Source organism: Neodiprion lecontei, chromosome 6, assembly GCF_021901455.1.
Source record: "Neodiprion lecontei isolate iyNeoLeco1 chromosome 6, iyNeoLeco1.1, whole genome shotgun sequence".
In the NCBI taxonomy this organism is placed as follows: domain Eukaryota; kingdom Metazoa; phylum Arthropoda; class Insecta; order Hymenoptera; family Diprionidae; genus Neodiprion; species Neodiprion lecontei.
In genome coordinates, this window is record NC_060265.1 from 23,283,440 (window position 1) to 23,298,595 (window position 15,156).

The 15,156-nt window shown below is 36.0% G+C and overlaps 2 protein-coding genes across 4 annotated transcripts; one reads left to right on the forward strand and one right to left on the reverse strand.

Annotated features, from left to right (window-relative positions):
• Positions 1–612: 612 nt before the first annotated feature.
• On the forward strand, positions 613–7,857 carry LOC107217756. Of its 3 annotated transcripts, none has more exons than XM_046744404.1 (6): positions 613–719; positions 966–1,055; positions 1,578–6,373; positions 6,464–6,680; positions 6,755–6,957; positions 7,151–7,857. In XM_046744404.1, the coding sequence occupies exons 3-6, from the start codon at positions 1,588–1,590 to the stop codon at positions 7,534–7,536; spliced, it is 5,592 nt and encodes a 1,863-aa protein (XP_046600360.1). In that variant the 5' UTR covers positions 613–719; positions 966–1,055; positions 1,578–1,587; the 3' UTR covers positions 7,537–7,857. The 3 variants fall into 3 exon arrangements, with proteins under 3 accessions (XP_046600360.1, XP_015510887.2, XP_046600361.1); XM_015655401.2 differs by having other exon boundaries at positions 613–687; XM_046744405.1 differs by lacking the exon at positions 6,755–6,957 and having other exon boundaries at positions 613–687; positions 7,151–7,322.
• A 419-nt stretch (positions 7,858–8,276) lies between these two features.
• Positions 8,277–9,750, reverse strand: LOC107217757 (programmed cell death protein 2). The gene is made up of 4 exons (XM_015655403.2): positions 9,293–9,750; positions 8,738–9,158; positions 8,536–8,638; positions 8,277–8,453 (listed from the first exon to the last, which is right to left on the reverse strand). The coding sequence occupies exons 1-4, from the start codon at positions 9,669–9,671 to the stop codon at positions 8,280–8,282; spliced, it is 1,077 nt and encodes a 358-aa protein (XP_015510889.1). The 5' UTR covers positions 9,672–9,750; the 3' UTR covers positions 8,277–8,279.
• Between the last annotated feature and the right edge of the window lie 5,406 nt (positions 9,751–15,156).

Sequence of the window (15,156 nt, forward strand, 5' to 3'; positions counted from 1 at the left end):
TATCAAAGATCTGTTATCATTCATGTCGAGGATTGTAGCAGAAATTGCTTTCGATGTTCGTAACAAAGGTTGCATCAAAATTACTTTGGTTCGTATTTCCGATGTATCCCAAGATTTCCGACGTAACTCCTGTTAGTTTTGAGTATTATTGTGTAAGAATGATGCGATTGGCTTATTCGTCACGTATGGCAAAGCACGTACTTGTATGCATGTACAATAATAACCAATGAAAATTTGGCCGTCAATTTTTTTCTCAATCATATTTGTTGCAATAACATCGTTTGTTAATATATGTGTGACTTATTTTGTTATTTCCAATTGACCATCCTAGATTTTTCAATTTTTACAATAAAAACGCAACGAAGAACCACTGACGCCACTACGTAATTTTGACGCATGGCATTTTGCCGTTGCATCGGCACTTCGTGATCGGCAAAGTGATCGGTACCCATTTTCACGGGTGTCTTTTGGCTGTCGACGACTTAGCGCTGCAGGGTCAATTTGACGCCAGTGAAAATTTAGCCTTACGGACCACGGAATGTTTCGAATTGCGGCCACCAGGTTCGCTTACCTCGACGCACTACATCGATGCATACGTAACAGAGCGAAACCTTACGTAGTACTAGGCAATGAACGGTCAACGGAATTCACCAATGTCGCGTTGTGAATACGGCCGCACAAAGAAACGTACCTGACGTAATTGCGGATTTTCAATCTAGGTGATTCTATCAGAGATTATTTTTTTTATTTATCTACTGCATGATGCACTGCACCAAATTCGGCTGTTTACTGATCGCCCTGAATTTAATATGCATTCCGAAGTTACAATGATCAATATCGTCGCTTATGGACGTGATAATTAACGCCTCACTGCGCCTCACTCGATGACAGTGATAAAAAAAACTGTTACTTGTAAATCAGCCTCGATCACGTTCCGAATTTAATTACTCAATCTTCGAAAACAGGTTCATTTACAAAAGGATTTTGCCCAACACATTTTTCTTCATCGATTCGGTGTTTGATAACTAGCGCTGGACGGACAAAATATTGTGATGGTAAGTTCATAATATGCAGCTCAATCAATGTCCATCGTTCGAACAACATTCTTCTGACAACGGTATAAGGATTCTGGCTAATTGACCAGAGACCCAATGCGTCTTTCATCCGGGTGCACGTTATTTTTCCGATTTTCTGGGCAACCAGCCATGTCGTTTAAACAATTTACCATTTACCATTATACCAATGTACCATTCAAAGTATAGTTCCATGTTTTTAGGCATTGCGCTGATAATTTTTATAGTTGTAATTTTTTGGGTGGAAAGGTGAAATCCCAGAGATGCTTTAGAGGCTGTGACAAATATTCTGAAACGTTTTTGATGCGGCTTTTTACATCAGCGGCATTGCGATTATTATACATCTAGCTGGTGTGATGATAGATTCTGATAATATCGAAATTGATCAATAAGTTCCTATAGTTCCAGTTTGTCCGAATATATCTGCGAGTAAATCAGATTCCATATTCTCACATGCATCAGCAAATGCTGCTGCTCATCTGATAATTATATTCTAATTTTCAGATAAAATTCAATGACACTAAAAATGGATCTGGCTTCAAAATGTACATGGGCATACACACCAGCAAGATTTAGCGCCAGAGGCATTTTTATAACTGACAATGGCTATTCATGCCTCATTTGTAACATAAAAATTGTCAATCTGGTGGATAGCATCAAGCATGTATCTAAAAAGAAGCACTGTGATAAACTTCACGACATGAGGATCGCTTGTGTCAAGGTTGAAGGATTTGTTCGTTGCGATATATGTACTAATTATGTAACAGAAAACTGGAAAGATTTCCTAATTCATTTCAACCAAGAAAATCATTTCCAGAGTGTGAAGGGAAATGACAATCAGCACATCTCTTATGTTTCGAATGTTACTCTTGTGAATAATTATTTAATTGAGCAGGATCCAGGATATTTTTTTTGCCTATTCTGCAATGCGTTAATAATCGGAGATGACTCAGTCTTTACGCATATTAGAGAAAAAAAACATGTAGAGTTACTCACAACTTTTACCGAGAAGTACCCACCCGAAATACTCTTTGAAGCTGAATGTCGCAAGTGGGCAAAAAATTTTATTTACAAACTAGTACAATCAGAATTCTATTGTACTTTGTGCAATAATTCGATAAAAGGGAGAAGAAATTGTACCAAGCACATTACTTCTGATAACCATATAACAAAAATGGTAACAAGCGAGAATATTGAACGTCAACTCTTTGATAACTGCATTAAGAGGAAACAAATGCTAGATTCATACGGGTGTCCAGGATTTGGAACTTCAAAAGATCCGCTAGATGATGCCAAAGCGATGTGTGCTGCAAATCTGATGTTACAGAGAACATGTACATCACAAAAATTTAGTGCAAGAGGTACTGAACAGATTAGTTCCAGTATTCGTGTAGAAAATATGCTAACCAAGGATGATCTTAATTATGAACCTCTTTGTAATGAGATTAAGGGGAAAAAAAAACCAGGTACAACTGAAGTTGCATATTTACAGTTATCAAAGAACCTGCTATCAGAATCTTTTGATAAAACTATTTGTGAAAACTCAATAACGGGACCAGTTCCGCTAACGGGTCACTTCATATGCGAGCTGTGTTCCTGTAGGATTGCCAGCCGAGAAACCGTCTATGAACATATATCAGGTCACCGACACAGGAGATTGAGGAAAAAAGTCGATTCCATGAAATCACAGGAAATTACCAATGTTTACGAAACATTTCAAGATTTGTCAAGTAGCCGGGAGTCAACTGAAAGTTCATTAGCTAATTGGGAAGTATGTGAAACTCAATCGCAAGGTAGCAATTTATTTGAAAATTCATCAAGTTTTTGGGAGTCATGTGACAAGATTTCGAATAGTTGGGAAACAATCAGTACATCAAGTTCATATTCGGCACAACAGGCATCAATGATGTACGAAATACCAGATGCTTTCATGCCATTGATTTCAGAAAATTTATTGGAACGTCGAAAAGGAGAACTATATTGTGTAGCTTGTGAAGCCCATTTGAGAAATCTGGATAGTTTCCTAGGCCATACAAATAGTAAACGCCACAATGCACGTTTGAAGATATACAAAACTCAGATCTCCCAAAAAAATAACAAGTTACTTGCAACTTTACAAAACAATGTTTGTTCCAATGTACATGAAAGGTCACTGGATTATAAATCATTTGAGTATGCTAAGAGAGTGGTTGATAAACCTGTAAGTCGACCATCCAAACTGTTGGAGGTACCACAAGATCTAATTCCATTGATATCAAAACATTTGTTGAATCATTTGGAAAAGGAAATATATTGCAAAGCTTGTGATGCTCATCTTTTAACTCCAATCAGTTTGATAAATCACACGATGAGTAAAAATCATATCGCAAGATTAAGTATTTACAGAGATCAGATTGCACAAAGCAGTAAAAAGTCGTCATCGAGTACTTCAGAAGACAGCAGAGCTCCCAATACAGCTGTGCATCCAGTTAATAAAAAACCCCTACAGTCGGTATCAAAAAATCTTGCAAAAGCAGAGAGTCAGCGATCTACAAAATTGCTTGATATACCGAAAAGCCTTGTATCATTGATTACCAAGCATTTGCTAGATCATCGAGAAAAGGAACTATATTGCAAAGCTTGTGATGCTCATCTTTTAACTCCAACCAGTTTGATAGATCACACAACAAGTAAAAATCATATCGCAAGATTAAGTATTTACAGAGATCAGATTGCACAAAGCAGTAGAAAGTCGTCATCGAGTACTTCAGAAGACAGCAGAGCTCCCAATACAGCTGTGCATCCAGTTAATAAAAAACCCCTACAGTCGGTATCAAAAAATCTTGCAAAAGCAGAGAGTCAGCGATCTACAAAATTGCTTGATGTACCGAACAGCCTTGTATCATTGATTACCAAGCATTTGCTAGATCATCGAGAAAAGGAACTATATTGCAAAGCTTGTGATGCTCATCTTTTAACTCCAACCAGTTTGATAGATCACACAACAAGTAAAAATCATATCGCAAGATTAAGTATTTACAGAGATCAGATTGCACAAAGCAGTAAAAAGTCGTCATCGAGTACTTCAGAAGACAGCAGAGCTCCCAATACAGCTGTGCATCCAGTTAATAAAAAACCCCTACAGTCGGTATCAAAAAATCTTGCAAAAGCAGAGAGTCAGCGATCTACAAAATTGCTTGATGTACCGAAAAGCCTTGTATCATTGATTACCAAACATTCGCTAGATCATTGGGAAAAGGAACTATATTGCAAAGCTTGTAAGGTTCACCTACAAAGTCCAAGCAGTATAATCGCGCATACGGGGAGTAAATACCACATTTCAACGTTGAAATATTACAGAGATCAGGTATGGCGAAAAAACGAAACGTTATTGAGTACTTCAGAATATAGTAATACTACGAACGCATCTGGCCCTATAATTAGTAAAGATCCACTGCAATCGGTATTAAGAAGTAGCGAGAAACCTGCAACTGTTACATCAAAAAATGCAATTGATGTATATCGTAAAGTTTGTAAAACTCATATAGAAACACCAGAAGCCATGGAAAATAACATCAAAAGTGAACAACACATGGAAAATTTTGAAAGTGGTAATGTTCAAGAAAAGAAGAAAGAATTATATGTAAATGAAATGCCATCCACATCGTTCGGCAATTCAATCAACAAAATAAAGTTGCCAGACTCACAATCAGATATAATCTGCAAAGTTAATGTCCAAGCTGAAGACTCATTGTCAGCTGAGGAAACCTTGCTCACAACTTTAGTTACTGAAAAATTTTCGAATCTAATGTGTCAAGACAATAAATATTCAAATGCAGTTACCACAAAGTCGGAACAACCACACTCAAGCTTATTTGACATACTTGCCATTCTTATACCATTGATTAGAACGCATAATCTGCAACCTAAAGAGAATGAAGTATATTGTGCAGCTTGTGATTTCCATATAACGTGTTCTGCCACTTTACTGGACCATACACAAAGTCCTAGTCATAATAGCAAGATGCAATTGTTTCAGGTTGATAATTCAAATAAAAATTATGAAAAGCAAATACCAGATGCCTTAAAAGAGTCGGAAAAACTAAAACACATCATTCAATCCAAAATACCACCTGATATCAAGAATAATACAACTGCATCCAAGACAAAGAAAGTACGAGTACGAAACAAAAAAAAATCAAACAAGTCTAATCGTGAATCTCAAATTCTAGAAGTAAAATGCAACCTCAGCTGGCAAGAGACTGTTGTAAAAAATTCAAAGTTTTTGGATAATTTGCGAGAAGCGGGACAAAATCAGGTGGAGAATCCGATTAACCATTCGAAGGTATTTAAAAAAGGTAGAAGAAAGAAGGCTGTGCCAAAATATTTACACGCCGATATGCAGCACATTTATAGTATGAATCCAGAAAAGTTGAGAATAATCAAATTAAGTTGCCAATTATGTTTTCCAAAAACATCATCTGTAATATATTGTCTAATTTGTCAAAGAAGCATACCTTGTAAATTGCAGACTTTTTACGAACATATCTGCAGCCTGACACACACTGCGAATTTAGCTGAGATGGAAACAAACGATCAACACTTTATAAATTGTCCAGATCAATTTAGTGACTTGACACTTGCAAAAGAGTTGTCTCAAGAAATTTCAGATGAAAATGTTCAATGTTTTGCTTGTGACTTGTCAATTCAAAATGATCATGCAGATATTATTAAACATGTTACACAAGATTTTCATCAAGAAAGAAAACAGTCATGGAATATAGTTATGGATAAAATTCTACAGGATATTTTAGTTCAAATGAAAAGCACTTGGTACAACATTCAGAAATATTGGTGCCAGCTTTGCGATATTCAGTTTAATACCGAATTTTTCTTCACAGAGCATTTAGAAGGGAAAAAACATCAAAAATGTCTGAAGAAAACGGGCATATTTGTGAACAGACTAATTTACGATGCTTGCATATCATGTGCTACGTTGTGGTTGGGTTTTCCGGCACTTTATGCACAGCATTGTGAACAGCCATTGCACAAGTATTTAGTTCAGCATGGAGACTATGCAAAATGCGTATTACCAAATCAAGCGAAAGCTCTATTAGAAAATGCTGAGGCAGAGGTCATAAGCCTAATTGCATTATCCGATCAAGTATTAAATGTTCAAAAAACGAAAGTTAACTCCTTGTTAAAATGCCTAGAAGATACCGTCAAAGTCAAATTTCCTGAAGCCAAGGCTTATCCTTTCGGCTCAAGAGTATCTGGCTTAGGTTTCCCAGAAAGCGACATAGACGTATTTTTGGATTGTGGTAAGCATATTTCTAGATGTTCAACTATTGAAACAATTTCGTCCTAGCTGAATTGGTATTCTATAAACTTTTTCTTTCATTTTTTTTCAGGTACATATGACGGGAAAAAAACCTCTAAAACCTACCAAATTGATATAATTAGTTCTGTCGAGAATTGTTTACGTGTTAATGAGGAATCATGGGAAATTGACGAGATTCTCGTGTCGACTAGAACCCCCATTATCAAATTACATCACAGAAATACAGAACTAAGCTGTGATGTATCATTCACAAGTGGTCTAAGCGTTGAAAATACTAAACTATTAAAGTAAGAAAACTTGTTTTTGGATTATATTCCTAAGAAATTTTTTCACCGGTAATTTAAATCATTACTTTTTCCAGATGCTTTATCGACAATTACCCGCTCTGCCGACAGTTAATGCTGTTTTTGAAGAAATGGCTTACTTTTTGCAATTTATCAGGCTCACGGTATATTACGAATTATGCTATCTGTTGGTATGTCATTTTCTATCTTCAAGTGGAATCAATTCTCCCAAGCGTTGCCAGCCTGATTGCCAAAGAAAATAAGTCCCAAATAATTAGTAGTAAGTATTTTAACATAAATGGGCTTATTACGTTTAATCACTTCAATATACCATGAAAACCATTCTCATAGTCGAACTAAAAATCTAGAATCAATGAATGAGGATAACTGTATCTCTATTTTCCATACTATATTGTAATATCTTACAAATTTATTGTCTCATCAATTTTAATCCATTTATTTCATCATTTCAGATTGGGAAACTGGAATCTGTGCGACATTTGATGTCAGTGGGCACGAATATACCTTTACGAAGTTATTGTACGGATTTTTCGTTTTTTACTCCAATTTTGATTATCGGCATTCCGTGGTCTGCCCGCTTCTTGGTCGCACCATATTGAAAAATGATTTTGAGGATCTCAATCTACTACCAAAAGAGATGACACCATACGTTGATCTGGTTAAGAACAGCAATGATGACTGCATAGAGTTATTTAGAATTGATTCAGAGATGTGCATTCAAGATCCTTACGACTTATCACATAATCTCACGAAGGCAGTACCAAAGTTAACTTTGAATCGATTTAGGCGGTTGTCTGCAGCAAGCGCAGATATTTTGAAAACTTTCCTACAATGCTAAGGTTCAGTCAATATGTTCTATCACTGTGTTACGAAGTTGCTTCTATTTGCGTAGCAACTTTACATCTAAGATATGATTTTAGTACCATCTTACACTTCAGTGTAAAATGTGCATTTTTACTTGAGACGAATCATGTTTTTTATATTGGAACGAATATTATGTAGTTGGAGTTTTTTTAGTTTGTCCTTTTTTACTATAATTTCAAACGGGGTCCTTTTCGGTTATGTATACACCATGCATCATGTAGTCTATGGTAGTGTGATCAAAAACCTAGAAATTTTATTGCCCATTTATTTTGCATTGATTAAATATTTTTAAGCAATATTGTGAACTTCCCAAACGTGAAATCCTAAAATTTCCATTGATTTCAGAACAACTTTCATTCTGTTTGCAAAGTCTGGAAGTAGTGTCAAAAGTTACTGTTTCAAGTATATCTAATTAATCAAGTAGTTTTATATAAAGGTGCTGTGACAATTTAAAAAATAATGTATTTGTTCTCATGATCATTACGCTCATTTCAAGAACTTGCTGCGTATAATTAAGAAAAAAGCGTTCTTGTATTAAGTATAGGAATATAAGTAATTTTTACTTAATATGATGTGTATATGAATCCAAGATAAGTGGTGTAAGCAAGTATTTTTGTTGTAGTCCAATCTATGGAACTTGAAATACTTATTCCCAAATATTTTTTTAACTTTATGCAATGTGAAAGAAATAAAGACATATTTTTTATCTACCACTTATCATAAACTTTCTTTATTCTCTGCATCTACAATATCTTGTTTCCACACATATTCTGTGACGTAACCGTTCGCTGTTTCACATGAGTTTTTACATGTAAAGATAGCCAATATTCCCCAATCCAGACTTTCCAGCGTATCCTCAAATTGAAGGTAATTCAAGAGCTGTGGCATAATCTGTACAAGAACTTTGTATTATATATATACTCAGAAACTGGAAAGCAATGATTTTCTCAGTTATATTTTTATCCATACAGACCTGAAACTCAAATTGCCTTTCGCTACCACATTCTCGACAATCTGGAATTTCTTGAACTTGATTTTCGGACGATATATACAAGACATTACCACCCCTCTCATACCTTTGGTGGAATATGAAATAAAATAAATATAATAATGTACATATTAAATCAAGTTGCTTATTATTGCTGATAGAGGGAACAATTTGTGATCCAGTATACCTCAAGATTTGATCTGGATATTTCTTCACTGTAGTGGTAAATTCGAAAAAAACTTCATCTTCATTTGCTGCAGACATTTTCAGTAAGTCAGCATCAACATTATCTTCATTTTGAAGCGTGCCTGCCTCATTATGAACTATTAATTTTTCATATTCTATTATTTCTTGATTTTCATCAACCACATTTTCACTTCCTGAAAGTTGATCATCGTTTTCCTCTGTTTCAACAACGATTTCATACTCAGGTAGTAACAAATTAGATTTTGCCGCATCCCAACTCATTCCACAATAAATCTTATGGCCATGTGTCCAGTCATAAACTTGATGTTCCCGAGAACAGTAATTTACTTTTTTGCATTTGGAACAGTGACTAGGTGCATTGAGTCCGCATACATAACATGATTTTGTCCAAGTCTCTGTGGCTGCAAAATCAAATTTAAGAACAATATAGAATAATCCAAGGAATTAAAGGATAAACAAAATATCATTACTTAAATATGATGGTTACGAATGAAATATGGTTAAAAAATGGAGTATTTAGAATGCCAACGCATACTTATGTCTGGTCTCCACTCTTCGGATTCAATTGGCGGGTTGGATGGATAAAACTTGTTATCTTTTTCTAGTTGCGAACGAAAGACTTTCAAATTACTGTTATTATTTGGTTTACAACATTTCGGGTTTCTGCAGATGAAAATAAATATTGTCCTATGGAAGGCCTTTGCATTATTTTCGTATGGTGCATAGATTTGCATTAAAAATATGCATGGCTGTTTGCAAAATTGACACTCAACATCCTCCTTACGAGGAATATCTTTCAAATTTAGCCACGCAGGTTTACCCCCCACTTTACTAGGAAAGAATCTACTCGCCAATCTCCATTCTTCGCAGTCTTCTATAAATCCGATATCAATTCTACCGATTTTATTTTCCATTCTTTAACTCAACTCACTGAGCGAATTAAACTACTTGTTACTCCACGGTGCTCCACAGCTTCGTACATGTGTTTAACGAAGGTTTAACCAACGTTCAGCCGATATATAAAGACGGATAACCCCGGGTTATTTTGCGTAACAGTTTGCCGGGTCTGGCCGGGTTTGGAGGTATTAGCAGTTTCACGTATTATCAACCAAGCAGTTGACCACAGCGGTGAGAGAAGTTCTTCTTAACCAACTACTACCGTGTGCAAAACGTGGGTAACATAGCGTCGTCATAGTGAAATTGAACAGTTAAGAAAATCCCGTTTAAGAAATATCTGTAAGTGGTCGGAGAATTCATACTTCGTCTGACGTCGTATGTACGGTAATGCTCTAAACATTTGATCGCGTCGCATGTAGCTTACGTGGGTTTTCACCGGGCCCTTGAGACCGTAGAGATATAGGTATAAAATATAACGTATCAACGGCGCAAGCGTCCCGTGAACGACTTCAAATCGGTTCTCTAAAGGACAGAAGATAATAATTTTCTTGCCCTCTCTGTCGCTCTACCCATCGAGTGAGGGCCACGAGATGAGAAGAGCGCCGTGCGGCATCAGTTGTTTCGGAGCAATCGGAGCGAAATCATGTGTTTCCAGCATCGGTTCAACGTTCAGACCGCGGTGTTCAGGTTGTGTCACGTTGTTCGATCAGTGTATTTTCACCATGCTCATCTGTGAATAATACACGAGGAGCAGCGTGTAGCCTGAAGAAAAACTGAGTTACTGAAATAAAAACGTCCTGCGAAAGTGAAGGTGAATTTCGTGTCCCGAGTTTTCATTGTTTTGTGTAACTTCAGATTTCAGTGATATCTGTTTGTCCTCTGTGCGTCGAATGTCAATATTATTATTTTTTTGGCTGATTTTCGGCAAATGCGCAGTTGCATTGTTAGCAAGGTTATTCAGTCGGTTCAAACAGACAGATACAGTACAAAAAGTGAGTGTAGGATCGAGTGTTATTGCGGTGCGGATTTGTGCATTATAAGAGATTAGTGAAGATCTGAATTATCTACAAAGTGCGACGCTTCACCAATGAACCTGAGATGCTACAAGAACTACTACGTATAAAAGTGTGGAGCAACCCAGAGTCGAGGTAACAATGCTTATTTTAATTGATTGATAATTCAAGGTGGTACATCGTATAGAGCCGAACAGGCCAAACTTTTGTTCTTGCATAACATGCAGTGGATGTGAAACTAAACTGTAATAATTAATTTGCGAACTGAAAAGCCAATTTGTTAAATTAATACTATTGTTTTTTACAGATTTAAGCAGAGACTTCCGAGTAACTTTTCCATTTCTCGGCAACGTTGGTGAGTTTGCACGTGTTAGGTTATCGGTATTTTTCCCTGGGATTCCTCTGTCACGTGGCGTGGCGGTAACAATTGTTACACAAATCTTCGATTTCTTAGCTGCATGGATAGGCTCATTCACGATCGCAACGTGCTTGACTTTCAGTCGAATAATTGTTTTTTCGCAATTTATTTTACCGTAGCTTACTTAAAGGTAGAAATTTTACACGTTGCTAAAAGTGGAATGAGCATCGCGACAGGTAACCATCACTTACTCGGCACTCGCGAGATCGAATTGTGTTTCGTAAATGATGTAATAATCTACTTTTAAATTTATCCATGGTGTCGTTAAAATGGTGGTTTCACCTGAGGTTTGAACGTATTCAATTATTCACATTATTGTTAAATCGATAAAATTCCGATGTCTGGCATAACGTAACGTAATCAAAATGCATCTGATGTTATGTATCATTTTCAATCTTTTAACAGCCAACAAGTATTGATCAACTGCTGGCTTAGCTCGCTTAGAAAAATGCTAATTGGCATACAGGATGTTTTTAATCAATTTTACAAAATGTTAATGTACCGATAGTCTGCCAGCATTTACTAAAATAATGCGTACAACATTAGGGTTGGCGGGAACAACCGCGATACTGTATTCCGAGTAGGCAGACTATGATACAAAAACATTTTACTCGAAACAGGTAACCAACGAAAACGTAAGTCAGTGACCACAGCGCAAATGATGAAGAATGATGTGTGTTTGAAAAAATGGAGTATCGTTTAGATCGAATATAGGTAACCGGGTAGGTAGGTGGACGTTTTGGGATCCGTCGCGGGGCTTATGCATGTGTGTGTGAGTCTCGCTTTTCCGTCGGGTGGTTCCGTTGGGAAACAGGCAAGGGTAGGAAGGTCGCGATGTACCGTGATGTTACTAACTTTTGTAATCCACAGCGTCAAACGATCACAAAACCTTTTTCTCTCAAAAGACTCCGTATTCAAGTCTCTCGACCATTAGTAAGCATTTGAATACTAACGAGATTGAATTTCCTATTTCTTGTCACTCTGGAACTATTTTTCAATTGTTATTCAATTTAATCATTCAGTCATTACCGATCATTATTCCATTCAATTGATCTCTGTGATCGTTTGAATGGGCAAAACGCATCTCTGGACCATCTATCGCGTTCCGTGGTACGCTAGATGGAGAGAGATGCTGAGCTCGAAGACTTCGCGTCGAAGAGGACCGCCGACCGTCACGCCACATAATAATGCATGCCCTCCAACCTCCCTCTCGATTTCGATTCGATTTGTAATCTGAGAACAACAATCCGCATAGTAATGTATCTAATTCAAAAAGATGCAGATGTGGATTGGGTTTCTACAGAATTTTTGGGACCAGTCCCAGATAATACAGATTTTTTGACAGTTTAATCTGTCGCGCCTCATTGCGCGTAGATTAATCACGAGAGTTGGACGCAGCTTCATGCGCGTAAACTAATAACGGGAATCGGACACGTTTTTTTGCGCATCGATTTTGCATACCGTACATAAAAGAGTTACACACTTTCAATGTGCTGACTTTTCAGGTCTTCGGTCAATGTTTTGACGAATAATAAAGTTTTCAAGTTCCACGGCGCCTTTTGCGCGTGGACTTGATACCTTTCAGTTATGAAAGTAAACATGGCATTTGAAAACCGACGCATAACGTGCAGGAACAAAAATCACGGTAGTGTATACTGATAGTGGAGAATCTTGACTTAAGTATTCATGAAATATATCTGAAATGTACAGAAATACTCGGTTAACTGATTGTATTATTTTCTGATTCAGGGCAATAAAGTCAATTTTTTAACTAATGCACTGAGAACTATGGAATATTCAGTCGGAAAAGATATTCACTGTAATAACTCAAAGCAGAAAGAGATGTCGATTCAAAACATTTAGAATGTTTTTCATTCATCAATACAATTAATAATCGAAAGCAACGAATATTAAAGCGAATATCATGTTGGACTCGACCCATTTTTTGTCAGTATTTGAACTCATGTGATTGTGCTAACCATACCTTCGTTTGTTTCAGCTAATCAAACCTTTTGTCTGTTTTAGCTAATAAAACTTTTTGTCTTTGTCTCTTTCAGTTAATCAAAATTGTTGTCTGCTTCAGTTAATGAAACCTCTTGTCTGTTTCAGATAATCAAACCTTTTCTCTGTTTCAGCTAATCAAACCTTTTTTCTGTTTCAGCTAATAAAACTTTCTGGTTCTTTTAGCTAATCAAACCTTTTCTCTGTTTCAGCTAATCAAACCTTTTTTCTGTTTTAGCTAATAAAACTTTCTGGCTCTTTTAGCTAATCAAACCTTTTGTCTGTTTCAGCTAATCAAACCTTTCGTCTGTTTTAGCTAATAAAACTTTTTGTCTCTTTCAGCTAATCAAAATTTTTGTCTGCTTCAGTTAATCAAACCTCTAGTCTGTTTCAGCTAATCAAACCTTTTTTCTGTTTCAGCCAGTAAAACTTTCTGGCTCTTTTAGCTAATCAAACCTTTTGTCTCTTTCAGCTAATCAAACTTTTTGTCTGCTTCAGTTAATAAAACCTCTTGTCTGTTTCAGATAATCAAATCTTTTCTCTGTTTCAGCTAATCAAACCTTTTTTCTGTTTCAGCTAATAAAACTTTCTGGTTCTTTTAGCTAATCAAACCTTTTCTCTGTTTCAGCTAATCAAACCTTTTTTCTGTTTTAGCTAATAAAACTTTCTGGCTCTTTTAGCTAATCAAACCTTTTGTCTGTTTCAGCTAATCAAACCTTTCGTCTGTTTTAGCTAATAAAACTTTTTGTCTCTTTCAGCTAATCAAAATTTTTGTCTGCTTCAGTTAATCAAACCTCTAGTCTGTTTCAGCTAATCAAACCTTTTTTCTGTTTCAGCCAGTAAAACTTTCTGGCTCTTTTAGCTAATCAAACCTTTTGTCTCTTTCAACTAATCAAACTTTTTGTCTGCTTCAGTTAATAAAACCTCTTGTCTGTTTCAGATAATCAAATCTTTTGTCTCTTTCAGCTAATCAAACCTTTTTTCTGTTTCAGCTAATCCAACTTTCTGTCTCTTTCAGCTAATCAAACCTTTTGTCTGTTTCAGTTAATCAAACCTTTTGTCTGTTTCAGATAATCAAATCTTTTTAACTAATTAATTTGTCTCTTTTTCGTTAATTATATATTTTTACTTACCTAAGCTTGGTATATTTCTGTCTGTACCGACATATGTTACTAATTATATTTTCATCTATTCCAGGTTACTGAGTTTTGTTGACTATACTGCAAAATTAACGTTTCATTTTTTAGGCTTAGGTCTGGTTCAGGGTCAGTCACCTTGTTTTCACCGATAGACAGATTTAGCGATGTAGTTCAGAATCATCATTATCACAAAGTGTGATAAAATTTATTCAGCTGTAGTTTTTTTTAAATAGTTTTACAGTCTTTTATTGAGATCGTTTTAGTGTCAGAGTTTTTTTTGTCGAGTCGTTCATAGGGCATGTTCGGTTTGTATTTTACTGTAGAATTATACTGCTCTGTCGTATTTTGGTGATTGCACTTATTCTACTTCAATTTGTTTCCATTTCTTCAAAGATTTCTGAATCGTCTTGTGATGGGTAAACGCCAACGTCTTACAGCGATTGATGTTTTCGATTCTGGTTTAGTTGTTGATTGTTTTGCGTATTTACGAGGTTTTCATAAACGAAATAATAAAGTGAACAGATATGACTAATTATAATCTGGACCACTTGATAATAAATTTCTAAGCAATCTTGTGTTTGGGGGTCAGCGAACAGAGTCGCAATCTAGCCAGGTAAATATGAGTAGAAGATGAAAAAAGGAACCTTGATCATCTTTAAATTTTTATTAATTATTTTTGTGATAATAATTGCCTGAGGTACATCGGAGTTTATTGTAGCATGGACCCAAACATTAGTAACAATCGAGACTTACTTAATTTCCAAAAAATATTTACGAGTAGTATTTTTGTGTAAAATGGTCTGGGTTTTCCGCTGCAAATAAACTGCATTTTTCAAAAACCACGGAAATCTAACATCAGTTAAGAAATTATTTTTATATGTCAGCTGCATGTTTCGGAATGAAGGTATGAGCATTGACTGAAGATACATAT

Coding starts and splice junctions, on each gene's coding strand:
- LOC107217756 (XM_046744404.1), top strand. CDS start 1,588: ATGACACTAAAAATGGATCTGGCTTCAAAATGTACATGGGCATACACA. Junction 6,681..6,754: donor GAAAATACTAAACTATTAAA/GTAAGAAAACTT, acceptor TACTTTTTCCAG/ATGCTTTATCGACAATTACC. Junction 6,958..7,150: donor TAAGTCCCAAATAATTAGTA/GTAAGTATTTTA, acceptor TCATCATTTCAG/ATTGGGAAACTGGAATCTGT.
- LOC107217757 (XM_015655403.2), bottom strand. CDS start 9,671: ATGGAAAATAAAATCGGTAGAATTGATATCGGATTTATAGAAGACTGC. Junction 8,639..8,737: donor TATCCAGATCAAATCTTGAG/GTATACTGGATC, acceptor ATTCCACCAAAG/GTATGAGAGGGGTGGTAATG. Junction 8,454..8,535: donor AAAGGCAATTTGAGTTTCAG/GTCTGTATGGAT, acceptor GTTCTTGTACAG/ATTATGCCACAGCTCTTGAA.